This window comes from Hemicordylus capensis, chromosome 5, assembly GCF_027244095.1.
Source record: "Hemicordylus capensis ecotype Gifberg chromosome 5, rHemCap1.1.pri, whole genome shotgun sequence".
In the NCBI taxonomy this organism is placed as follows: Eukaryota; Metazoa; Chordata; class Lepidosauria; order Squamata; family Cordylidae; genus Hemicordylus; species Hemicordylus capensis.
Genome location: NC_069661.1, coordinates 142,592,671 through 142,617,798, shown reverse-complemented (window position 1 = coordinate 142,617,798; position 25,128 = coordinate 142,592,671). Strand labels below are relative to the sequence as shown.

At 42.2% G+C, this 25,128-nt stretch overlaps 1 protein-coding gene across 5 annotated transcripts; it reads right to left on the bottom strand.

The window, feature by feature from the left end:
• Positions 1 to 86: 86 nt before the first annotated feature.
• UCMA (upper zone of growth plate and cartilage matrix associated) lies at positions 87 to 19,808 on the bottom strand. Of its 5 annotated transcripts, none has more exons than XM_053251211.1 (5): positions 18,478 to 19,808; positions 17,977 to 18,045; positions 17,748 to 17,843; positions 12,264 to 12,362; positions 87 to 5,812 (listed from the first exon to the last, which is right to left on the bottom strand). In XM_053251211.1, exons 1-5 carry the CDS (start codon positions 18,533 to 18,535, stop codon positions 5,715 to 5,717), a joined length of 420 nt encoding a protein of 139 aa, XP_053107186.1. In that variant the 5' UTR covers positions 18,536 to 19,808; the 3' UTR covers positions 87 to 5,714. The 5 variants fall into 5 exon arrangements, with proteins under 5 accessions (XP_053107186.1, XP_053107185.1, XP_053107182.1 ...); XM_053251210.1 differs by lacking the exon at positions 18,478 to 19,808 and adding an exon at positions 18,148 to 18,278; XM_053251207.1 differs by lacking the exon at positions 18,478 to 19,808 and having other exon boundaries at positions 17,977 to 18,253.
• Positions 19,809 to 25,128: the final 5,320 nt, after the last annotated feature.

Below are 25,128 nucleotides of genomic sequence, written 5' to 3'. Positions count from 1 at the left end.
GCTAGCTTGGAATGGAGCAGCCCCACCTTCACAATAAATTTGTTCAAAGCTTCGGTCATGGAAAGAACTGAATGGAGAGGTTGATGTTCAAAATAAAATGAGGTTTATTGAAGGGTTTGGGGGTACAGGAAGAGAATACTGATTAAGAGCATCAATATTTAACTAGCAAAACCAACAAGTTAAAAAAGACTATGTTACAGCTCACAAGGAAGCAATTTGGCTTGAGTTTCCTAATTGAGTTCACTCAAGGCTAGCGAAAGAGAGACCAACAGTTTTGTATTTTAGGAGGAAAAGGGAAAGTAGAGTTTTGAGAATAGGGGTTATATACTACCTCCTTCCCAGAGGAATGCTGTGAACCCTTGCAGCTTGGTCATGACCAAGAGGTTTCTCTCCTACTAGGCAGGCAGGTGGGAGAGAAAATCCGGGGACCAGGCAGCGGCCCATCAACCCAGCAAAATCCAAAAATGAACCAGAATCTCGCAGCCAACAGTACTGTGCAGACCAGGTTAGAAAAAGGGCCGGTCTGGAGGTGAAAGGTAAAGCAGTCGCAAGAGTCAAGGCAGGGCAAAATGGAGGTGCCTGTGCAAAGATGGAGGCGAAAGATGGTGGAGCCGAGGGAAAAAAAACCACCTGGTGGGAAAAGATGGTGGATCCAAGGAAAACCACCTGGATCAGGGACACGAGTGACACGCAGATCCCAGGAGACACAGAAAGCACACGGATTGATGGTGTCCTAGCCAGTTATAGGGAAATTCTTGCCCAAGGGCATTATGCTAAATGCACCTTGCAAAGGTGAGCAAAAGGGACAAAGTACAGGACGTGCCAGTGTGCTATTCAAAATTGAAGAGTGGAGTTGGACAAAAGCTAGGGAAGGACCCATAGAGGGAGAAGCAAAATGAATGCATTAGAATTTATCTCTCATTCTTTTCAAAATATCTAGGGGTAGCTAAAACGTAAACAAGCTAGCTTCCTGAGGCCCTCAGTCAGCCATTAACATGCTCATTAGTAAAGGAGATGGCCTATTGCTTCCTTATCAGTCCTTCCTGAAGAGGTGCTATCTTGACTTTATTCTTTAATGAATAGCTCTTGATTAAATCATGTCTACTCCAGCTTCCTACCTGTGAGTAATCGGGGGTCCACAGAGTGGGGAGGTCCTCCTGCTGTCCTGTGCTTCTAATTTGCCCTAAGATTTCCTTCTCCCAAGCTATGTGCCAAAGTGACATGCCTTTTGCTACAGGTGAAGCAAAGTGGGGATCTCCTGGTCCTGTTAGATCCAGAGTGCAAAGCAGTGGTAACTACAGGCTTGTAGTTCCAAATATAGAGGGGTGCTTTCTCTCTCTCTCTCTCTATATATATAGAACAGGCTTTATTAGTAAAAGGGATAACAAACTAAAGTTGAATCCAAATAAGACGGAGGTACTAACTGTGGGGTCAGGACCCGAGAGGTGGCTTAGATCTGCCTGTTCTGAAAAGGGTTACAGTTCCCATGCAAGATCAGGTACATAGTTTGGGAGTACTCCTGGATCCCAAACCGGTTTCCCAGGTTGAGATAGTGGCCAGGACAGAGCGCTTTTTAATCAGCTTTGGCTGATAAGTCCACTACAACAATTTCTGGAGGTAAATGACCTTAAAACAGTGGTGCATATGCTGGTAACCCTTCGACTCGACTACTGTAATGCACTCTATGTTGGGCTGCCTGTGTATGTAGTCTGGAAACTACAACTGGTACAGAATGTGGCAGCCAGACTGGTCTCTGGGACAACCTGAAGGGACCATATGACATCAATTTTTGAAAGAAATGCATTGGCTGCTGCTATGTTTCTGAGCAAAATACAAAGTTTTGGTCTTGCTAATAGACACTAATTCGTCAATTACACACACGCTTGCACAATTCTGCTGTGTATTCTGCTCACTAATGGTTAGAACCAATATACACTTCAATTGGTCTAGGTGTTCTGGTATTGGTCAAAGACTGAAATAAAGACTGACTGACTGAAAGTGCTGGTCATTACCTATAAAGCCCTCAACAACTTGGGTCTAGGGTTCTCAAGAGTGCCTCTTTTTTTGGTCATGAACACTGTTACCAATTAAAGTCATCTGGAGAGGTCTGGTTACCGTCAGCTTGTTTTGTGGTGACTTAGAACCAGGCCTTCTCTGGGGCTGCCCTGGGGCTTTGGAACATGCTCCCTTTTGAAATAAGAGCCCTTCCTTCTCTGTCTGCTTTTAGAAAGACTCTCAAGGTCTCCGGCTTTAAGCTGGAAATCTTAAACTACTTGATTTGTTTTTATCTTGAGAGATTGCTTTTGCTTTGTGAATTTTTGCTGTTTTTATATTTGTTGTGTTTTCTAACTCTGTACACCACCTAGAGATACATATATCAGACCGTATAGAACTGTAAATAAATAAACACTTGTGCAGAATTTGAAAAGCCTGCTAATTTAGTCCCCCAAGTTGCAGGGGAGGGGGAGGGGAGCAGAGCAGAGGTGACTTAAACTAACTCTACAGCCAGACTAGTCATGCGGCAGTGTCTCCATATATGCAGTACAAGCTAATGGATTCCCATCCCTCACTTTCCTTGCTACAGTTTCCTCTTCTGGTTGTTCCTGTGAGATTAGAGGGTGGTATGAGGTGGTCTTGAGAAACAAAGTGTCCTCCCAGAACTGTGGGTGGAGAGCTCAAGCATGGCGGTGTGGGGGAAGCTACAGGGACAATGAAAGAGCTTTGGAGTACTCCATTCATGGATAATATAAAAGGTGTTGAAGTTTCTGGCTTGGCATTTCAGTCAAACCATTAAGATAAACATGTCTGGAATTCAACGCAGCATCTTAAATATGTGTTTTATAAGAGGCTGCGTTGTTTTCTCATTGGAAGAAACAGCAGGCCAGCTGCATAATGGAATCTCTAGGTAAGAAATGAGTTGTTTTCTAGACGCAAACTGCCAGGCTCCCATATCGTGTGCAAGGATGAATTCTGAGCTTTCAATTACAGCCTGTCTAATCAAACATTTATTTACTAGATACTTTACTGTGTTCTTTGCATTTATCTTCATTGCTTAGAGGGCTATCCATATTAATTTCCATATTTTTTGCCTTCTTGTTAGCTATTAAATAAAAAACTCATGAAAATGTGGTACATGCTTTGAAAGCATCTAAAAGTACCTGCAGTTTTTCTTTCTTCTTTAAGAAAGCAATAGTGTGTGAAACCACAGCCTAACAGCTTTGATTTCTAATTGAGCTGGAACCTTGATAATGTTCCAGTTTAGGATTCATGAATGCTTCCACTAAAGCATTCATAATGGAAATTGTTTTCATCATAGATGTTTCTGTTTCCATGCACTTCTATAGCTCTCCATTTTGCATTTTTGGCTGGTGCGACTGTTCTTGACTTGTGTTGACAGGATGCCTGGCAAGACTATGTTAAACTACTCCTGTTGGTGGATCTATCTATTATTTTTGTCAGAAGTTCCACTAAAGAAGGTTGTTTTATCAAAGGCTTCCCTCAGAAATAAATGAAATGCCACTGTGTACGCTTACTTGAAATAGTTCAAAATGATGGTGCTGTTTTGGTTCTGGTTTAGGAGGGAACCCTGATCAAAAGCCCTAGCACATTCAGCAAGGTCACAATGTATTTCTTTAGGCAGGCCTGTGTATGTAAAAAGCCACAGAAGATGGTGTTTGCTGCTGAATTCAGTATCTAAAGGTTCTTTGCTGTAGTTATTGTTTAAAACTGTTTTCCAGTCCTTATGGCTGCAAATACAGACTTTTAAAATAAATAAGGGTCTGATGAAATCTGCGAAGTTAGAGGTGAGCTTAAGAGTTCCACAGCCAGAGAAGGAGTTTCTGTGCCTCGCCTCGTTCGCTGCCCTTCCCCAAGACTAGCAGAAGGAGAATTGTGCACATTAAATAAGCCTATGCAGATTTGCTTAATGTGCATACATTTAACCGGTCACCAATTGCAACTTTTCTTGATGCAGAATTTCAATTTTTATTTTATTTATTTATTAAAAGCATGGAGTTCAAGTAATCCTATATTTGGAGTGTAAAATCCACTCTTGTCTCTTCTCAGCTGTCATGTGGGGTTTAATATTTAAACTTTTAACACAGACGCCAAGCAGGATGCCCACGTCTCAGCTGACACCTGGACTGTTCAGGGAGGTTTAAATAGGCTGAAAGGTACAGTACTGTATGCCAATATAGTTAGGGGTAGTTAAAGGAGTTTTCCTAAGTACCCCCACAATAACTGTATTGGTATACACGGAGAGGTTGCCCATGGGAAATGAACCCACGATCTTGGAGGGTCTCTTGTACCACCTGCTAGAATAGTAGCAGTATGTTTGGTCTGTGTTCCAAAAATGTGTTCCTGTGAAGTTTTTCTGAAGTTTGGATTTCAGGCAACATCCCAATCTAATTTAGAGAAGGTGACAAAAATATACACTCTGGGTGCAGGGAACAGTTTTTTTTTGTTTTTTGTTTAATTAAATCACTACGTGTGTGTCCCAATGTGTGTGTTAAGACAAAGCTCTTCATAGACAGAAGTGTTGTTGAATGAGCATTTAACTTAAAGGGAGCTCAACCTCCCTCTCTCCCTTGCCATCCTCTCACCACCTTCGGTCTTCCTCCTCCTCCTCCTCCATCTTCTTCTTCTTTCCCACTCTCTTCCTCCCTCTCTTCCCCCTCTCTCTTTCTCTCTCCCTCCCTTGCCCTCCACTCAGCCTTCCTGTCTCTATACTCCATGTGCTGAAGTGCCACAAGAGTGCATAGGGAAGGCATGTGGCAGGAAGGAAGTGTTTCCTTCCAAGCACAGGATTTGCGGGGAGAGATACTGGTGGCAGCAGGAAGAAAAGAATGAATGAGCCAGCTGCGGCAAGCAGGGAGCAATACCCCCACTTCACCAGGCCACAGCCTGCAGAGAAGAAAACACCGGTGGACAAGTTTATACTCAGCTGCAGTGCTTGGGGATTTTAGAAAAAATGGAGCTCCATGCCAGAGCCAGCCTGTGGGCCAGCAGCAGTTTGCTACTCCTGTTCTACCTGTCCCAGGACTTTATTGCTGCCAGAGAATAACTTTTAAAGCTAATTCTAACCTAATTAAATTACCCCTTTTTTGCAGTTGTAACCCAAAGCAGCTTACAATGAAACACTATAGATGTTTTAATTTTGTCTTATTTGTAAATGACCTAGTTTGCTAATTTATGCATATTTAAAGGGATCATTAATCGGTAACATCTTTTAACTAAGGAAAGAATTTGCAAGAAGCTAAAATATTTTTAATGGACAAATACAGTGCTGGGGACAATAGTCTTTGCCCTACATTAAAAAAAATAATAATCATTTGAGAGACTCTACATACAGCATAAGCTGGCTTTTTTAGTGGCCCTCTTAAAATATAGTGATTATTTTCGAATAATGCTTCCCCATTTGCTCAGATATACAGTTCTGAAAGATCCAGTACTAAATTACAGGAACTGGTGCTGCATTTGCCTTATGCATCAAGATCCAGGTTTACACAGAAGCACTTCAAAATACAAAGCAAAACAGCAGTCTGTGAACAAAGTCAATGCTAATAGGAGAAGGGTTGAAAAGGCAGGTTCGACAGGGAGGCATCGATAATGTGATCATAACTATAAAAATCTCGCCTTGGTGAAAATTCTATCAACAGCATGCTCATCAGATATTTAGTTGTATTGTTTAGTGCAGTCCATTCTTCCTGTTTGCTCTAGACAATATGACGATTATATTGATACGATGGGTAGAGGCCATCATAATGGTACTCACGCCACTGCTCTATTTGTTCTCGGCTTCTCTCGTCTTGCTCTGTAGAGGAAAGAGGAGTTTAAAAAAAAAACTCTCGGTGGTGGCTAACTGCAAGCACATAAGCAAAATGGAAAAGGTAAGCAGACACTTCTGAAAGCTTTTGAGTCATATCACACTTGGGACAGCATCAACAGGATCAGGTGCACAGTTTAAGACTTGCCCTGTGTTTCAATTCTTGACCAAGACAATGCATGTGTTCAAACATACTGCTGATTGGACCAACCACACAGCTGCAGCTATGTGGAGGGAAAGATTTACAAGCTGACATAACTACATAGCTCCCTGGTGCTGATTTGCACTAGGAATGTGCACAGAAACAGTTTGGAGGCCCTTTATGGGCCTCTGAACCGGATCGAACGGCCAGCGGTTCGGGGAGTTCGAAGGTGGGGGTGGCATACCTTTTTAAGGGTGAGGGAGGTTGCCCTTACCCCTCCTGCTGCGTTTCCTTCGCTGGTGGTCCATTTTTAAAAGTGTCCATTGGTGTGGCAGCGTACCTCCCTGCCACCCTAGCGTCCTTTGCTGGAAGTGCCCGGCACACGTCATGCTTACGTGCATGATGTGTACGTGCGACCGGTGTGCACACACATGCCAAGTACTTCCAGGTACTTCCAGCCAAGGACACCAGGACAGCAGGGAAGTACTCTGCCGCCCCGACAGACACTTGGTGGGAGGGGTAAAGGCACCCTCCCTTGCCCTTAAAATGTATGCCCACCCACCTTCAGCCCTCCCACACCAGTTCCGTGCACATCCCTAATTTGCACAATGGTTTAAAGAATGTGGTGGTGCCATTCACATGACTTCCTTCACATGGCTGCTGCTTCCCTGCCTTCTCTGTGATGAATCCTTGAGTGTATGAAGTGGTCTAGAGATCTCTTTTAAAAGAGATTTCTAAGCACTGTTTATAGTGTAGATATGACCACTCCACAGTGACCACTCCACTCCACTAGACAAACAGCAACAACGTTTATGTATGTACTTTACAGCCAGCATCCAGTTTGAGGTGACTCATTAAACTTGTGACTGTGGTTATTAAACTAAGATTACTTATTAAACGAAGTATCAAAACGTATAAGAACGTGGCCTATACCCTCCTCCCCATCATTACACGATCACTATATTTTCACTGACTGGCAAGAAATCACCTTCCAGAAGACTCCTTCATTCGTTAGCGGGGGTGCGGGGTGGGCTGTTGAAGACCTTCCTCTTTCTAGTCCCTGGCAGAGGAGGACTAGAGAGCTCCTCAGCCAAAGTCAGCTGCCAAGGCTGGGGGCTCAGAAGTAAATCCCACTGTGGTCAGCCCTGGGATTCGCTCCCAGTCAGTGCCTAGGATTGCAGCCCTAGTGAGCATGATGATGAGATAGTGTTGAAAGAGTTCACTCTTACTGTAAAGTTCAAGTGAATCAAATAAGTGAAAGGTATTTTTCTATTTCTCAATTACATTAGATAAATTTTTTTGTTTGCTAAAACTACAGATTTTCTTTTGTTTCTGCATGATAAGTGCTAAGGTCTACATACTACTAAGCCCAAATAATAAAATTTATCCACATTTCCCCCATATTTTCTGAACTGGCAGAAACTAAGCTATACTTTAGAATGCAGTATTGCAATTCTATTGCTAGCTCTAATTAACTATATTAATTAACTCTATTAATAATACTTTTCTAAAGTATATTTATATTCTGCTATATATAAAATCCCATAATGTAATAAATTAACAAAAAGATATAGTTTGTGTTTCCAGTAATTAAGATCATTACCTTATTGTTGTCCTCCTTTACATGAGCTAATTTAGCTAAAAAGACATTATGCCTTCTATAGCTTATTTTCTGCGCTCCAATATTTAGTATAAAGGTACTTGCTTCCCTAATCAGATACTTATTCTTAATAAGATCTTAAATTATTTCGGTAGGTTAATTACAATGTCAGAGTTTTACATCTACAAATACACTTTATACTAGCCAGCCCTGCAGAGAACATCTGCGCCTGCCCCTGCTTTATTGTTCAGTGTCAGCCACCCCTCTCCTCCCCATCACCACCCACTCTCTAAGCTCACTCAATCGTCGCTCACTCCCTCAGCTCCAACCACTGTCCTCTGACGCCCTGCTGAGTCGCCTCACGAGGAGGATGGCCAAGAGTACCTAGGGCCATCTGTGCGGGCCGGATGGGAAGCCCCAGCTTTGTCGTTGTCCTCTCAAGGAGGCACATCAGAGGCCACCGGTTGGAGCTGAAGGAGGGAGTGAGCGATGCTGCTACTTTTTCTTTGGCCCTCCTGCTTCTCCCCGGCAGCAAGTGCCCCTCCATCCACTCCTCAGCCTCCTCCTCCGTGTCTTTTCTCTTTCTCTCTCACACCGAGTCTTGTCAGAACTCTCACGAGATGTGCCACGTACCACATGAATTGTTACATACGTCCTAAGGCTTTTAAATATAAAGATGAGAGTATGTCAATTATTCAATGTCAAAATATTCAAATATTTGAATATTCAATATTCAAAATATTCAATTTTCTGGATGACTGGATAGGTTCACCCTAAAAAGTTCGTACCTTTTTTCTTACATTTTCAACATGTTGGATATGAAATGTTATGTTTTAAACCTCATGACTACTTATTAGTTAATAATATCAATTTTTGTAGCTTGTTTTATATAATGTGTGTTTGAAGGTACTCAGCCAAAAAGGTCTTTGATTATTCATGTTCCTAATTGTTTTAGGAACTTAATACTTAGACATAGATGTCTTAAGCGTTATGTTTATTATAAATTCCATACTTCTAAAGTTAAAAGGTTTAGGTTTAATAAGCGTGCATATATATTTAATATATTGCATAGATTTACTCCCCCCCTCCTATTTTGTATTTTTCCTAGGGGGGGGAACATGCTCCCCATGGCTTCAAAATGTCTGGAAACATTCCCCCTCTCCATGCTGCCATATCATACTATTTGCCGTGGGGTCAATCCTTTGCTCACGTGCAGGAAGCTTTGTGTTAGACTGGAGGAAAGCTTACCTTCAGCCCTAGTGGCAGTGGTGCCTTGCCTATCCCAGAATGCTATGGCTATTCATGATAGTTTGAGGGATGTCTGCATGGACCAACTCATGCTGCTGTAGTGCTGGGGGCAGGCTGGGAGTCATCCTTACACACACACACCAAATGTTTCCACCCATGATTGTGGAGGCAGCCTTTCTACCAAAGGTAGAAATGCTCTCCTACTCTGCCTTTTTCCTCCTCTATCAAAATGTTGTCATCTTCAAAACTTGCACAGTTATTTCAAAAATAATTTTTGAAATAAAAATTCTATCAAAAGTTTCCAGCATGAAAGCAGGCCTCTGAACTAGATTCATCTTTCCATATCTCACTTCAGTGGCATGTGAGACACACTCCATGTAAAAGGTAGTACGGTATTCACTCTGGGCAGTACAGAGAATTCCAGATAATGATGGAAATTCCTCTAGAGAATCTCTTCATCCTCCCTGCCCAGTGTGGTTTGTGGTGGAATATAATGTGGTCATACTGTTAGAAGTGACATAATTTCCTAAGTGGGAAAAAGTATGTATGGGAAGAAGTATTTTCATTTGAGGTTGAGGGAAGCAAATACAGCACAAGGCAACTGTTCATACAGATGTTGTTACTGTCTCTCAGGAATTCAGAAGGCATTCCATGCCATCTCCTAACTCTCCCTAGAGGAGCAGTTTTTACATGAAATTAGCTCTCAAATTCTGATGAAAAGCTCTTGCCTAAGATTTGAGTCTCTGACACTTAATGGGGCTTTTGGGTTTTTTTCACAAACAATAGCCCCTACGGGAACGTGTTGCAACAGGGAAGTTTCAAATGCAGGGTGTGATATGGTATGGGACTGTGTTGTCGAAAGCAAATGTCAAAAATCCTACTACTACTTTCTGCCTATGCATTCTTCATAACTTGTACTTATTCTTGTTCTAACTCATGTTCACAGCATGTCAGACTTGCGTTGGTTTTATCTTTTGCATCCTAAGGCACACTTACATTTAAAGGGGGGGCATACTATCTCTCCCTCCCCACCCCACCCCGCCGATTTGCAGCAGCAAAGCTGCCCGTGGTTGTATTCATTTATTTTAGCTTTCTTCCTCCTCTAAAATTAGTATTGTTATTGAATATTTATGTACCACTTCTCAACAAAATGTTCTCAAAGTGGTTCCCTTCCCAGTTCCCAAGGGGCTCACAGTCTAAGAAGAAACACAAGGGTAACACCAGCAACAACTACTGGAGGGATTGGGGCTGGATAGGGCCAGTTGCTCTCCCCCTGCTAAATAGAAGAGAGTCACCACTTTTAAAAGGTGCCTCTTTTGATGGACAAAGTATGAATTTCAACTGAGTTTTGAAGTAGTCTGAAAATGACAAGTTTGTACACTACATCTAAAAAGGGATAGGGAAAAGGTTCACTCATTAATTTCCACACATCATGGACAGGATTGAGGAGATACTTTGTCCCTTTAACTGACAATTTGCATGTTCAAAGTCCTACTGCCTAAATGAGGAAAGTGGACCTTCATTCTTGGTTTTAAACATATTTGAAACATAACTGAGATACCCCCATTGTAACTGTCTCCACATGCTATACTGTACTAGATTTGTTATCTTTGCAACTTGCTTCTGAGGCTAGATCTACAAAGCAAAATGAACTGGGGAAGGACATGGCATAATAAATGTGTGGATCACATCTTTGAATATACCCCTTCATTAAAAAAAAATGTCTTCCCTATATGTAGAAAACTAGCACAGTAGGCAAAAGGCAAGGCTAGAATCTTTCTCTCTGCTGTGCTAGTTTTCTTTTAGAAGGAAGATTTTTACTTGTGGGGTTGGAGGGGGGAGATTACAGGTGGGGAATATTAAATGGCACAGTCCTAACATGCCCAGGATTTTAGCACTTCATTCGTGTGTGTACCAGGCCTAAAATAAAAAGTTATTCTTGTTTTCTAAATACTATTAAGACATTCTGCTAGGCTATAAGTATGTGGTCACTCTGAACAAAGAAGGACATCTATTTGTTGTTGTTTTTTGCTAGAGTTCTGTGTCTTTAAAAGCAGCTGTGTGAAAAGCAAAGATGAGAGGTGCAGCATGGGGCTACTGTACTTGGGAAGAAGGTGTACTGTTGAGTTCCTGCCTAGCGCACAACAGTGTTATATGTCTTAAAGGCATGAGAGGCCTAGCAGAACAAGAGAGGGCTAGGGATGTGCACGAATGTCTCGGCAGGGTACAGTACTTTTAAGCATGAGTAGAGTAGGCCCTTCCCTGCTCCTCCACTGCCCCACTGCTTTTCCAGGCATGGCACTGGGCCACTCAGAAGTCAGCACACAGGCTGCTGGGTGTAGCCCTGTGGCCACCGCACGTGGACTTCAGAGCGGTGCACCTGGGAAAGCGGCAGGGTGGATGAGGAGCCGATAAGGACCTCATGCTTAAAAGGTACCGCTCCCTGCCCTGCCGAACCAATTTGACAGGCCACACCAAATCAATTTGTGCACATCTCTAAATAAGGCAACCTTGATTGTGAGCCAGGAGTTGTAATGAGCACAAAACAGGCACTTCTGTGCTCCCTTGTGCCCTGTGAGGTGTTCCGTTTCTAGTGTTGGAAAATGTTAGTAACCTTAGATTTGACAAGGCAAGCACTAATTGGTCAGGAAGTGGTAACATTCCACTCTTATCAGTGTTTAAAGTTTGCTTTGGCAGAAAAGTTGAGGCTGACTCAGAGATGCCACCACTGTCAACTCAACAAAATGGCTACCAGCCTCAACAGAGCAGCTATGCTTCAGGACATTGCCTGTGTACATATGGTAGCCAGTCCTGGGACTCAACAGCTTCTGAGCAGCAAGTATACTATATTCAGAAAGGCAGTCTCCATATTTAGTACATGTTTCTAAAGAGTTTAACTGCTATCTGCACCCCTCTCTCTGTCAATGCCTTTAAAAGTCCTTTTTAAACTCAAGGCAGGATTGGGTTCTTTTATGTCCTAACAAAATCAGTTCTTTTGAAATGTCCTAACAAAATCAGAACTGGCAACCTTAGACAAGCAGCTTGTGTGTGTCCTAGCAATATCAAGTGACTTGCATTTTAAGAACCATTATCTTTAAAACTATAAATAAAATCTCACGAAACAGAGATGTTCACAATAGTATCCTGATTCCTTTCTTAGCATCACATTTCACAGGAGCCCTTCTATCAAGCCATTCTAGTAGGGTTGCATATGGATGCTAAAGAGGCATCCATATGGCAATTAAATAAGGGATCCAGTTGGCACCTCCCCTAATTTTGCAATTTCCTCATTCTGCTACGCAGGACACTGGGATATCTGCACTTGTTCTATGTAGGTCAGGTGACACCCCCCCCAAAAAAATCCAAGATGGTGGCAATGTATAAAAAGCATTCCCCACCTCCATCCCCATGGTTGTTGGGTTTTTTGGCTGCTTGACTTGTGTCCTTACCATCACGCTCTTCCTCAACAAAGTTCTCAAACTCATTCCTCTGCTCCTCATAGTACTCTCTCCTTTGTTCATCAGCAGCCAGCATCTGGCGGTTCTCTGCTGTATTAAGAGATAAGCGTAATATTAGCCTGGAGGGCCTAGGAGGAACTGAAGGATGTTTCTTTATTATTGTACTGAATCACTTCAGCAGAAATCATTTACAGCCTTGCCCACTTTACTTAAGCCTTTAAACTGTAACTCTTGTGGCTATACTCTAGACCAGGGATGATCGCCTCCAACCCACAAACCATGTGCAAGTCCCAAAGTACTTTAGAATATGAAAGCAGAAAATAACTTTAGCTAATACCACTCAATTATTGGATTAGCCCCTGCTATTTGAAACCTAATCCACTAAAAAGACCATCTTGCAACAATTTTTTTTAACCAATGAGGGTAATGAGTCTCTTCAAATAAAAAGGCAAAAATAATTCAGATGAGTAATATTTTGTGACTTTGAAGCCAAGACCCTCATCTTGCTGTTTCTTACAAGTGGCTTGGCTTGTGTTACTGACTTCCATCATCAGGAGCTTTGAACTGCTAACAACTTTAATATGCCCGCTGTCCGATTTGTTATGGGTTTGAATTGTGGGAGTTAATCTGAATGAGGCTGGTGTGTTTAATTCCACCTTGGGGTAGGAGGTTAGACTGAGTTGCCTTCTGGTACCTTGGATGATTTTGTGGATGTGGGTCACTTGCAATCAGCTGTCTAATGCCCTTTATCACCCCAACTGTTGATGAAACTGCTATTCACTACTCTGAGACCCACATAACTAAAGACATCTGAAGCACATGAAAAAGAGCCCTCTTGTAATCTCTCCAGTGCAATGGCATAACTGTTGAAACCAGAGCCCACACGTCCTTGTACTGCTGCCAAGCACTCCTGCCAACAGGTAATGCGAAGATGGGTGTTAATGATAATAATGCCTTGTTCATGAGATTTCAGTGTCATCCACCTGAGCAAGAAGAAGTGCTCTTCCTACATTCTCACCACTTTAAGAATGTCATTTGCAATTATGCAGGTTTTTGCATAGTACAAACTCTTAATTAGAACTCTGTTTGTTAAATGGCAGTACAAAGGATTATTGTCCTGAAAATTTTACTTTCTGGTGTGGGGGCCATATACGTACAATTGATTATATAGTATACAATTATATACAATTGATTATAACGTACAATTGATTATATAGAACAATATCTTGTTCGCTCCTTTCCTTGTGACAAGTTACCTTGTCACTTCTAGTTCTATAGTTTTAGACTTAAATGAAAACCAGCAAACGCATTGTTTATGAAGACACAGCAAAAACTACAAGCAAGGGATGACTTCATGTTTAAATGGCTGGCCTGTTCACTTGTTCAGGCCACCTTATTCGGGAGGGTCTAATCTCCACTACAGTATAAGCTCTATAATCTGATACCTTGTCACTTTTTGTGTTAAAGTATATTTGTTGCTGAGACATACTAACCAGGGGAAGGATGGGGGAGTCCATAATTGCACCCTAATTTTTATTTCAAGGCCTACCAAAAATCTTGCATGTATGAAAATGCTATTTGTTTTCTCACACTTCTATGAGCAGATTCTTCAAGAAACAAATCTCAGCCCTGGTTCCCATGGTTCTTTTAGGTATATACTTAGTGCTGGAATCTTGTACACAATTACTTGGGAGTACATCCCACTTAACACAGTGGATCATGTCAGTAAATATGCAAAACATTGGGCTGTAATATTTTTATCTGTACATCTGAAATGTTGCTTTGCCCTTCTAGCAAGCCCATACATAATTCATGCAAAGTAATCAGAGATTGGCTACTGAGTATACACTTTGTGGCAATTTTGGGTCTCCCTCTGTAAAATAGCTCTTGAATACTGAAGGCAAGCAGAACATAGGTGCTCCCTAGCAGGAAAAAAAATATGCTGTGAATAACTTCCCCCATCTTGTAGCACTTGTGGGTAGTTTGCAGAACCAAGTGGCAAAGCTTTCCTGGACTGTACTACAGGAAGCAGAGTTTGTTACCATGTTTAGATGGTCTCTCACATGATGAGTGAGATCAGCTGATCTCACCTGACAAACTTGATAAAGTGGACATTAAACTAAATCCTGTAGGGGCGGAAGACAAGAGCCTGAAGTACGAAAAGTAATTACTGAACTTGGGTGCTAAAGAAATGGGCAATTGTGAGATTGCTTAGCATAACAGAGATGCTGGAACATAATATACCTGGCTTTTGATGTCTATGAGCTTGTACTCCTAATACAGGAAAGTAAACATAAATTGATGGGTATAAATGAGATTTGGTGGGATGATTCGTAAGTTTGGAATGCAGCAAAATATAGAACTTATTCAAAAATAGACATAACTTTTTAAAAAATGTAATTATTGTTCAAAAATAATAGATGTCCAAAAAAAAAAAAGTGCACTTCTACAGAAATCCAAGAGAGAATATCATGGCCCAGCAGCTGTGTAAAAACAGATGAAAAAGGAAATAAACACTATATTGCAGTTGGGAGTCAACTACAGACCACCATACCAAGCCAAGGACGTGGCTAATGCTTTAAACAAACTTCAGATGCTTTAAAAAAGGGAGAGAGGATAAATTAGTAATGTGAGATTTCAGTTAGCCCAATATATGTTATCAAGCTTTACTATGCATTGTTGTCCTAGTCTTAAAAAAAAAAACCAAACAGGGCCCAGGGTGGGATCCAGGAAACTACAGACTGGGCAGCCTGACTGATACTAGAACAGTTTATAATTCAGCCAATGTAAGTCAGCATGGATGTGTCAAGAATAAATTATGCCAAACTAATCTTACAGAAATTATTCATTGGGTTATTCACTTAGTGGATTGTGGGAATGCTGTGGATGTAATTTATCTTGATTTTAGCAAAGCATTTGATGACTCTTCGAATAACATTCTGGTTAGCAAACTGGTCATTTGTGAACTAGATGAGAATACCATCAGATAGATTAAAACTGAATAGAAAACTGAATATTCAAAGTGTGTTCATCAGTGTCTCCTCGTCAAACTTGAAGGTGGTTTCAAGTAGTGCCACAGAGCTCTTTCCTGCTTTCAGTACTATTCAACATGTAGGGGTGGAGGTATCAAACAAGAGTGGGAGGTATAGTTGACACCATAGAAGACACAGGAACTAGATTCAAGATGACCATGCGGACTGAAGCAAACAAAATTAAATTCAACTTGCAAAGTTCTGCCCTTGGGTGAAAATATTTCTACAACAAATGAAGATGCATAGAATGGGGGGGGGGGAAGATACTGACTTGGTAGTAGGACATGCATAGGCAGAACTGGGTGGGCAGGCAGGGCACGTGCCCTAGGCGCCACTGAGGAGGGGGCGCCACGACAGTTCCTGCCCCCCCCACCCCACTGCCCACCTGCCCAGCCCCAGGGCCCCTCAGCCACTTGCCTCCAGCTCCAGCCTAGGATCGGCAACGAGGCCTAGGATGAGAGCGGCCTGCAAACTGCAGAGTGTAGTGCTTTCCTTCCTTTACTCTGAATTTTGGCTTTTCTGCAGTAATTGCAGTGCCTCCGCTACTAATAGCAATTTTTGGTCCCTCACTATTTACCTTTGCATGGTATTTTTCTATTCTAATTTCTATCAGGCGTGCATCCTGCTTTGTTGCCATCTTTTAAAGAAGCACACAGGAGGGGAAAGCACCATGCCAAGAGGTAGGAAGAAAGGAAACAGTAAGTAAGCTGTTTAGAGGTCAAGTATTGTGCCCTGTAAACCACTTCCCCTGAAGAAGAGTTTTACTCAAAACACATCAGGATCTACTCAATAAAAAACTGTATTGCCCCATTCCTTTCTTCCTAAGCCCCTTTTAAAGCTATCCAAGCTAGTGGCCATCACCACATCCTGTGGCACATAATTCCTTAGATTATGTGCTTTGTGAAACTATTCCCTTTTGTTGGTCCTAAATTTCCTGGTCATCAGTTTCATGGGATGACCCCTGGTTCTAGTATTAAGAGGGAGAAAAATTGCTACTCTATGCATAATTTTATAAAGCTCTACCATGTCTTCCCATAGTCACCACTTTTCCAATCTAAAACCCCAGATGCCTCAAAAGGAAGGTGCTCCAGGCCCCTGATCATCTTGGTTGCCCTCTTCTGACCTTTTCCCCCAATTCTACAAATGTCCTCCTTAAGATATGGTGACCAGAACTGTATGAAAATGTGGCCTCACAACAGATTTGTACAAGGGCATTATAATATTAGCATTTTTTATTTTAAACCCCCTTCCCAATTATTCCTAGCATGGAACTTGCCTTTTTCACAGTGCACTGAGTCAACACTTTCAATGAGCTGTCCACCACAACCCCAAGAACTCTCTCCTGTCCAGTCATCAATGGCTCAAACTCCATCAGTGTATATATGAAGTTGGTGATTTTTGCCCCAGTATTGTCAGTTTACACTTGCTTACATTGAACTCCATATATCATGTTGGCAACCACCTGTTGCTGATCTCTGCTGTAGTAATATTAGCGTTAAATCAATTCTTTCCCATGTTTCAAACCTGAACTAATTTTACCACTTTGCTGAAGAGCTATACTTCCTATCCCAGAACAGATGCAGAAGGGGTGATTTTGTGCTCTCTGTGAACACTTTGCTTAGTTCTCCATTTCAAAATCAGTTCCCTTCTCATCAGTAGGAGACATTAAAACAGATTTTTGTGAAGTCAGTTGTGTGAATGCTGTTTGCAGTCATTCTGTCAAGAAGAAATTGTCATCTAGCTCAGTGCCTGAAGTCTGCTAACTATTTAGCTTCTTTCCTAAGTAAACTGTCAAATCGGAGCCACAGCAGAAGGGCTCTATTTGGCGAGCAGGTACATTCCATTCACCATGCTATCCTGCACCTCCCACGACTGCTTCCTAAGCACTCTCTAGGTCACGATCTAGCTTAGCCAATTAAATAGCTCATGCTTTCAAAGATATTTGGCAGATAATCCCATTTTCACTTCCAGAGCAACATCTTAGCTAATTTAGAATCACTACCAATAAATATATATATTAAAACATCACATAAAAACGTTAGTCACCAAGGGAACTCTATAGATACTGTTTTATTTAAGCAGACTCACTTTGATTTTTCCTTACTGTTTGATACTCTGTACAGTTCACTTCCTGAGATCCTTCTGCAGCATTTTTTCCATTCATGCATCAGTCTTTCACAATTACAGATACAGTACACAACTCATTTAGTCAAGAGTAAATTGAATTCACATAAACAGTGCTTAGTCAATTGTATAAGTGGATTGCAACCAATGTATACGTCTGTTCCCTAATATAAAAGTCAGGGAAGGTAGGAGTCTCTGCTAGCTGAAAACCACTAATGCCTGATCAGTTAATTAATTTCAGAGTGTGGTAGGAACAAAAGATAAAATAAGCATTAAATTAATCATAGCTTCCCCATAAACACCATCTGAACAGTCTCACCATTTAACTCATCTCTGGATTTGGTGAATCTTTTGCTTCGCTTCTTGAAAAAGTTAGAGGCATCCGATTCCTGCATGAAGACTCTCTTTTTCAAACCTGAAAGCACAACAAGTGGGTCTGATCAATGGTGGGAAGTGGGGGGGGGGCTGGGGGCATGGGTTGTATGCCTTTTTTTTCTACTCCGTTTCCTCTTCAAAATTCGGGAGTTGCACTGCAGCTCCCCACTTACTTTCCTTGCTCAGCTCTCCAGCTGCTGCTTGCTTGGAATTCACAGCCGCGGTGTTGCCTCCCTCAAGAACTAGAGAAGACAAAAGCACACATCCAGTTTTGGATTCTGTGAAAGTATAACATCTTGACGAAAACGGTAGCTGCTCACGCCTTGGCAACCTTGTATCCCTACCTGACTCAGCAAAGGTAACGGAACACCTTGGAGATATAAAGGTTTCTGTGTTTCTTCCCTTCAGAATTTGTGGGAAAGAGAAACAAGTTACTAAAGCACACTCCATATCTTGGATACAGATGGGGAGGGGGAGCAGTGTTTCTGATAGAGCTAGATGCTGTAAATCCTTTCATGATTGCTCTTGATGATTTTGATTTGATCAAATGCACAAATAAACTCTCCCATCCCATTAAACTGGCAAATACTGCTATCTGTTGCTGTGTAGATAACCTTAGATAACTGCTTGCTGATATTCAACAATTCCTTGTTGTTAATGAAAAATATACATACCAATCAGGAGCGCAAAAGTCATGAGGCAAGAAAGAAAGAGCACTTGTTTCCAGCTCATCTTTGCTGTAGCCCAGCTAGCACAATAATGAATGTCACAGTGACTGCTGGAGAGGTGCTTGCTTTAAAAAAAAAAAAAAAAGCAGGGGTGGGGGTAGTCCTACCCTCCTTCTAGGAAATGAAATGGAGAGTAAGGCTTTTCCCTCGATGGTGGGAGTGGGGAGAGGAGGAACTTTGGGTGGCACTTGAGTTGGCAGCTCCTCCTGGGCACACTGTAGGCAGGTTCAAGGGAGTGTGGAAACATCAACATGGGAAGAATTCAGTGCATCCTGCAAGAACAGTGACAGCACACACATCATATCCTGAAGTTAATGAATTATGAACATCCAAGCAATATGGAGACAGTCCAGGAGAGGAATGTCTTATTTGCAAAAATAATTAAGAAAAAAGACTGGATCTCAGCAAGGAATCCTCACAAGCCTACATCACTGCTGTGAGCAAATGGATGGCAGCATTTGTTCCTGTAATGGAGTGGGTGAGGCAATGGACACATCTAATCCAAACCATTTTTCAATTGCAACTACAAAAGGATTTCAAGCATAAAAACTGTGGATCAGACCAAAGGCCTATCTAATCCAACATGCTGTTCGCAAGAGTTTCTGGCAATGTCCAGGAAGACCCTTCTGGGAAGCTCACAAGCAGGGCATATCTTTCTGTCCCCCACCCCACCCCCTACAACTGATTCTGTATTGAAGCAGAAGTTAGGTATCACCTACCTTTTGCTCAGCTGCTGAATGCAAAAACAAGTATTTGAGTTTGTCATCTTGGGACAGAAGCAAGGCGGCTAGAGCTGCGCCACGATTAAGTACAATTTACCTACTTTGGCCTGGAGAAGGCAAATAGTCTGAGGGTAAATGGGTGTTGTGGTTCTAATGATTTGTTCTATGGAATATGGTTCTAGTGATTCCTTATCAAAACCATATTCCCTTTGGAATATGGTAATGTTATTGTGATGCTGCTTTACTTTACTAGTTCCATGTGGTTAATGCTTCTTTTCAAAGCACCCATTTCCAGTTGGCTGCTGGTATCAGGATCAATAATCCTGAGAAACAGGCTGCCTGACATGGTAAATACAGGTAATCCAGCCCCATTAAGTGTGATTTCCATGTGTGGTTTCATGTATCCACAGTTTAAAAATAAGCACCAGATTAAATATTTGTGGTAGGGTGTTTCATGTATCTGTTATTTTGAACATGACACTTATGTCTGAATTATCAGACTTAAATCCTTGGGGGCCTGGGGTGTGTGGAGACCAGAGGCGTAACTAGGGAAAACGGCGCCTGGGGCAAGCACTGAAATGGCGCCCCCCACTGCGCCCCCCCACCGCCCCCCCAACATATTACATTATACTTAGGTTTTTCCTCACAAGCGCCCGCCGCCGCCGCCAAGCCAGGCCACTGACTGGCCGCCAGGCGCCAGCAAAGCAATGGGGGGGCGCAGGCGGCGCGGAAGGGACCGCTCATGGGGAAGGGGGCACCGACGCACACCCTTGACTGCTGCAGCGCTGCTGCACTGAGCAGGAAACATTTGTATTAACAAAAAATTTAAAAAAAAATTTAAAAAATTTGGTCATGGCGGCGCCCCCCCATGTGACCATAAAAGATGGCGCCTGGGGCACGTGCCCCCCCTGCCCCCCCTATAGTTACGCCTCTGGTGGAGACCCTGGACTTTGAGGGGCTGGAGGCCCATTTTAAAATCTCATCTCTGGGCCAACTCCAACCTTGCTATGCCCCTGGTGGAATAGATACAACACATGGGTTTCTGCACAACACCTGCACAGAAGAAACTTCCATGTAGAAAATGTGTCTCTTGTAAATTGACCCTGAATTTTCCATCTATGACTGGGATATCTGAGAGTTAGAGGCAATAATAAAAGAACAGCACACCGCTTGTGACAGGAAGGGACAAATTACAAGACAAAGGCTGGCAGGAATCATTCACTGGTTTATAGGCTCCCCCCACCCCGCCACCTTCTTCTTCCCTTATTTTGCTAGTGGTGATTTGGGCAGGTGATCCTCTAGGACAAAGTCATGTTTTTTAAAAAGCATTAGATGAGACAGAAAATGACACTTGGAATCCTCACATAACTCCTGACTGTTGTTCTAAGTCTTTAACAGAAATGGCTCATGTTTTCAGGTTTTGATCAACAACCATGTCTAGATGTTACAGTGTTCTAGTCTAGATGGTACAGTGTTCCTTTTAACAGGGATTTCCAGATATTGTTGACTACAAGTCCCATCATCCCTGTTTGGACAGGGGCGCAATTTCAGTGCTTTCCCTAGGTGCTATTTTCCCTAGATACACCCCGGCCCATGTAAATGTTCTTGTCATCTAAAGTGACAGATAAATCCCAAGTAAAGTTCTGCTCATTAGGCATTTTATTATTATTATTATTTATTTATTTTTACATTTATATCCCGCTCTTCCTCCAAGGAGCCCAGAGCGGTATACTACATACTTAGGATTCTCCTCACAACAATCCTGTGAAGTAGGTTAGGCTGAGAGAGAAGTGACTGGCCCAGAGTCAGAGTCATTTATCATAGGTATATAGATAGAAGGCTAGGAGAATGGATGCAACCTGGATAATTTCAACCTGGAAGCTAGGAGAATGAATTGCAACATGAAAAATGAATGTTTACTTGTAAGCAATCAAATCAACAAACATTATTAAAATCAGCAGGGCAGGTAAGCCAGAGTAAAGTATCTAAAAAGCCTAGGCAAATAGTCATCTGACATTAGATGAGCCTCACTGGGGCAGCATTCCAAAGCTGAGGAGAGGGTCCTGTCCACAGTTACCTTAAAAAGGTAGGGATCTGCGTAGAGATGGACCTCTAAATATGATTGTAACATTTAGACAGGTTCATGCAAGAGAAGACAGCCCCTCAAAACTTGGGTCTGAAGATATTTAGGGCTTTAAGGTAAGCAGAGATTCCATTCCCCACAAATCTTGGGGCAAAAGTCCATGTGCCCCACTGTCTTGGAGGGCCCTGCTGCCAGTGTCAGGAATCATGGGTGCCAACTTGGAGATTCCTGCCTGGCTACCTTCTCCACTCCAGCAGCCCAGGTAGACTCTCAAGGGCAGGCAGGCTACCTGGTGTTCAGCTGTTTGGTGGGTGGGGCTTATGAAGGTGGAGAACTGTGCTCTCTCCCTGCCTCCCTGGGAAGCTCTTCTATAGCAGAGCTGGAAGCACAGAGGCCTGCACTGCCCAATACACACCTTCTGCCCTGATGCCACCTCCTCAGTGGCCTGTGCCTGCCTGAAGAAGAGCCATGAAGCCCTGGAGAAGGCAATGCTGGAGACTATGGGGCTCATGTGGTTTTTATTTTTCCTCTTGTATATTTCCATAATGGTTTGGCATAGGGCTTTGAAATTGGGCACAGATATAGGGCAGGGTGGCAGGACTTGGTGTACTGGATTTGAAATGGATAGGTCAATCTGCTGGTTTTTAATGAATTAAAAAAAAACTTCAAAAAAAGTTGTGTTTCAAGGCACAAAATTACCAAAACACTTTGCCTTAATAAAAAGGGGTAAAGGACCCACTTTAATGCCCAACCCTTTAGATCTCCAGGAATAGTTTGGCATAGGGTGTTGAAACTGGACACGGATATCAGAAAACCATGGCAGGATTCTTGTATTATTTATTATTATTTCAAAGAAATCAGTCAGTCCTGTGGTTCTTATTGATTTTCCCCATGCTGCAGTAAAGCTGCCAGAAAGTTATCTTTACCTATGAAGTATTTCACACCTAGTGAAAGTGGAACTGTTAACATCCAAACAACACACACACACACACACACACACACACACACACACACACAAATGCGCTATGTAATGTTCAAGTTGACTGGGAAGCAAGAGGCATGTGTTGTGGTTTTAATTTTTGAATTCATTGGCATGATGCAACAAGAATTTGGCCTAAGTTTAGGAAGTGTCACATGTGTGAGCATATGTACAGGAGGAAGAATGGACTTTTTTTCTGTGGCTCCTGAAGGCAGGACTAGAAACAATAGGCTGGAATCACCAGGGAGTGAAGGGGGCCCTGTAAGGCCATTAGATCCAGATTCTAAAATTACCTAGCTGCACCCCTGAAGGTAAGAGCCAGCACTCTGAACTGCACCCAGAAGTGGACCAGTAGCTCGTGCAGTTGATTCAAGACTGGCAGGATATAATCCAAGCTGTTATATAAAAGAGTGGCTAGATGACTAAGGTTCAGAGTCTCCACAAGCAGCCCACTATGTAATGCTTTACAGTAATGTAAACAAGATGTTGCCACAGCATTAATAAACATGGCCCAGACTATCCCTTTCCAGGAGGAGCCATCCCTGATGTGCTTTGTGCCACTTGGGCCTCTAAATATAAGGCTGGACTCAAAAGTACATCCAGTCTGTGAACCTGATTCTTTAGCTGGGAGTGTAGTCCAATCCACAGAAGATCACAGAATGCAACTTAACACTCAGATCTCTTTCCTTAGTCCTATCATTCTCAGAATGTGACATACTTCTAGAGGTTATTTGTCCCTGAGCATTTTTAATTGTGGCCACAATAGCCAAAGTTAATCCGTTGTCTTGCCACAATTTTCTGTCAGAATAGAGCATAGCTGATAGGATGTAGCATAACTCTATGCACATTCTCCACAACCCAACTTATTCTGCCTACACAACTTTATCAGGTCAGTTAAATTAGGAATCTTACAGGATCTTCATAAGGTTGCCATGATACTTTCCATGAACATTGCAAAAGCATGTTCAAACTGGTGGCTAACTTCTATGGAAAGGTGTCTGGACTCAAGGCTGCCAGAAGGCATACCCTCTCATCAAGAAGTCTTTCTCCCTGACACTAGATATGTGGGACGAACACACACATTGTGGATACTATGAATCTTTCTACTGTTTCACATAATCCAGTTCCAAGACTAATAGAAGTGCTATGTAGCTGTTATGGCTTTGAAGTCTTGATAGACCTGCCCTATAGAAATGTGTCAGTGAACATCAGAAATGAGCATCAGATGCAAAGGGTAAACAACAAGGGAAGGTCATTGCCTTCAGTCCTTACTTATGAACTTCTAGAGGTATGTGCTGGTCACTATTTAAAACAGAGTGCTGATTTAGATGGGCCCTTTGTGTCATCCAATAATGCAGTTCTAACAAAGATGAGAGTTCTGTTTATGTCATTCATTTTTATCATAAAAAGAATTGAAATAGGGAAAAGGCTTGGAGCAGGAATAGGAAGGTATTCTTAAAAAGTCTTGTATCTGAATGCTGCACAGAAACACCATTCCAGTTCTGAAATCCTGCATTGGCAGCAGCCAGGTTATGGAATGTACACGAATACTTGAAAGTAAATACTGTTAATGCTGGGTTTGTGCTCCTGGCATAGCATCATCTTACTCTGATGAATGAATGGTTTATGCCCTGAATCTCTTTGCTTCCTCTAATGTTTCCACTACAAACTGTGCATGATGTTCCTTGATGTACAGCACATGATGTAATTAAGCCACTGAACTTGTCAGTCTAAGGATTCTTTCCCCCTACTAACCAAAAACTGACAAATCTCAGCTTAATGTATTCTCTAGTTGAGTGGTTCTCAGTCCATCTATGCTGACTGAGGATCACCAGTGTGCTTTTGCTTGCTTTTTGGTGATCAACCATCATACCACACAACCACTAAATGGAAAAGAAGTTGAGAGATTTCTGAATGCTGATCTTAATACTGATCTTGTCTTCTGTGGCTGTGCTCCAACAAATAATATTCATGTATGGAAGAGGACAGTCTGTACAAGTTGGGGATTCTTTTAAGTTCCCACAGCAGCTACTTATACTGCTGAAGAGGCAAGCTACTTTTCATTCTAAAAATTAAACACAAAAGTTCATTGCCTCTTTGACAGGTCATGCAGACTTTAAAGAAACCTCTGCTATTTCAGCATTCTCTCTTGCTTTTATTACCATGACAGGTGTCACCTTAATATGCACATGGGGGCTACTGGTGATTCCCAAGCCATAGTTTACTGCTGTAGTTAGAACTATATTTCATCAGCTTTTGAAACTTCCTGCAATCATTAATCAGTGAAGAATTGGTACATCTGATGCACCTTATATAGTTATATTCTTATCCTAGCAGAACTGTTCTTCAGGGGAAGTTGGTGCAGGATGCTGAAAGGGGAGTTTCCCAGTGGGTACTGTGACAAGGTGAAATAATGTTTTTACATACCTGAAAACCCAGGCACTGGCTACCTCTCTCATGATCTTAGCCCTGGCTCACAAATGAAATGGAACATTAGTACTCACTCACCGCAAAGTTCTTCTTGCTGGTGTAATGGAGGTCACCACTGTGATTTCCCCACAAGTCGAGGAGCAAGCTACTTAGATTGCAAAGGTTCTTTTTTACAGCCAGTGCTATCAAGTTTTCTGACAAAGCTGTAGGATTTAATATAGTGGCCCAGAAGAGTATCTGGTTAAAGCACTGGCAGGCTGTAAACTCTTCCAAGTCTAATTTAGCCACTGTTCCCTATAAGGGGTCTAAACCTTTCAGTGACAAGGCTCTCAAGAACATCTTGGTGGAAACTAAGGACAAACATAAAGCTCTCCCTTCTTCTC

What these genes read in the sequence shown, in the direction of transcription:
- UCMA (XM_053251207.1), bottom strand. Translation starts at nt 18,253, where the DNA reads ATGGAGTGTGCTTTAGTAACTTGTTTCTCTTTCCCACAAATTCTGAAG. An exon ending in ATCCAGAGATGAGTTAAATG is followed by an intron (nt 12,363 to 17,747) that starts GTGAGACTGTTC and finishes CTCTTAATACAG; the next exon opens with CAGAGAACCGCCAGATGCTG. An exon ending in TGTTGAGGAAGAGCGTGATG is followed by an intron (nt 5,813 to 12,263) that starts GTAAGGACACAA and finishes TTTCCTCTACAG; the next exon opens with AGCAAGACGAGAGAAGCCGA.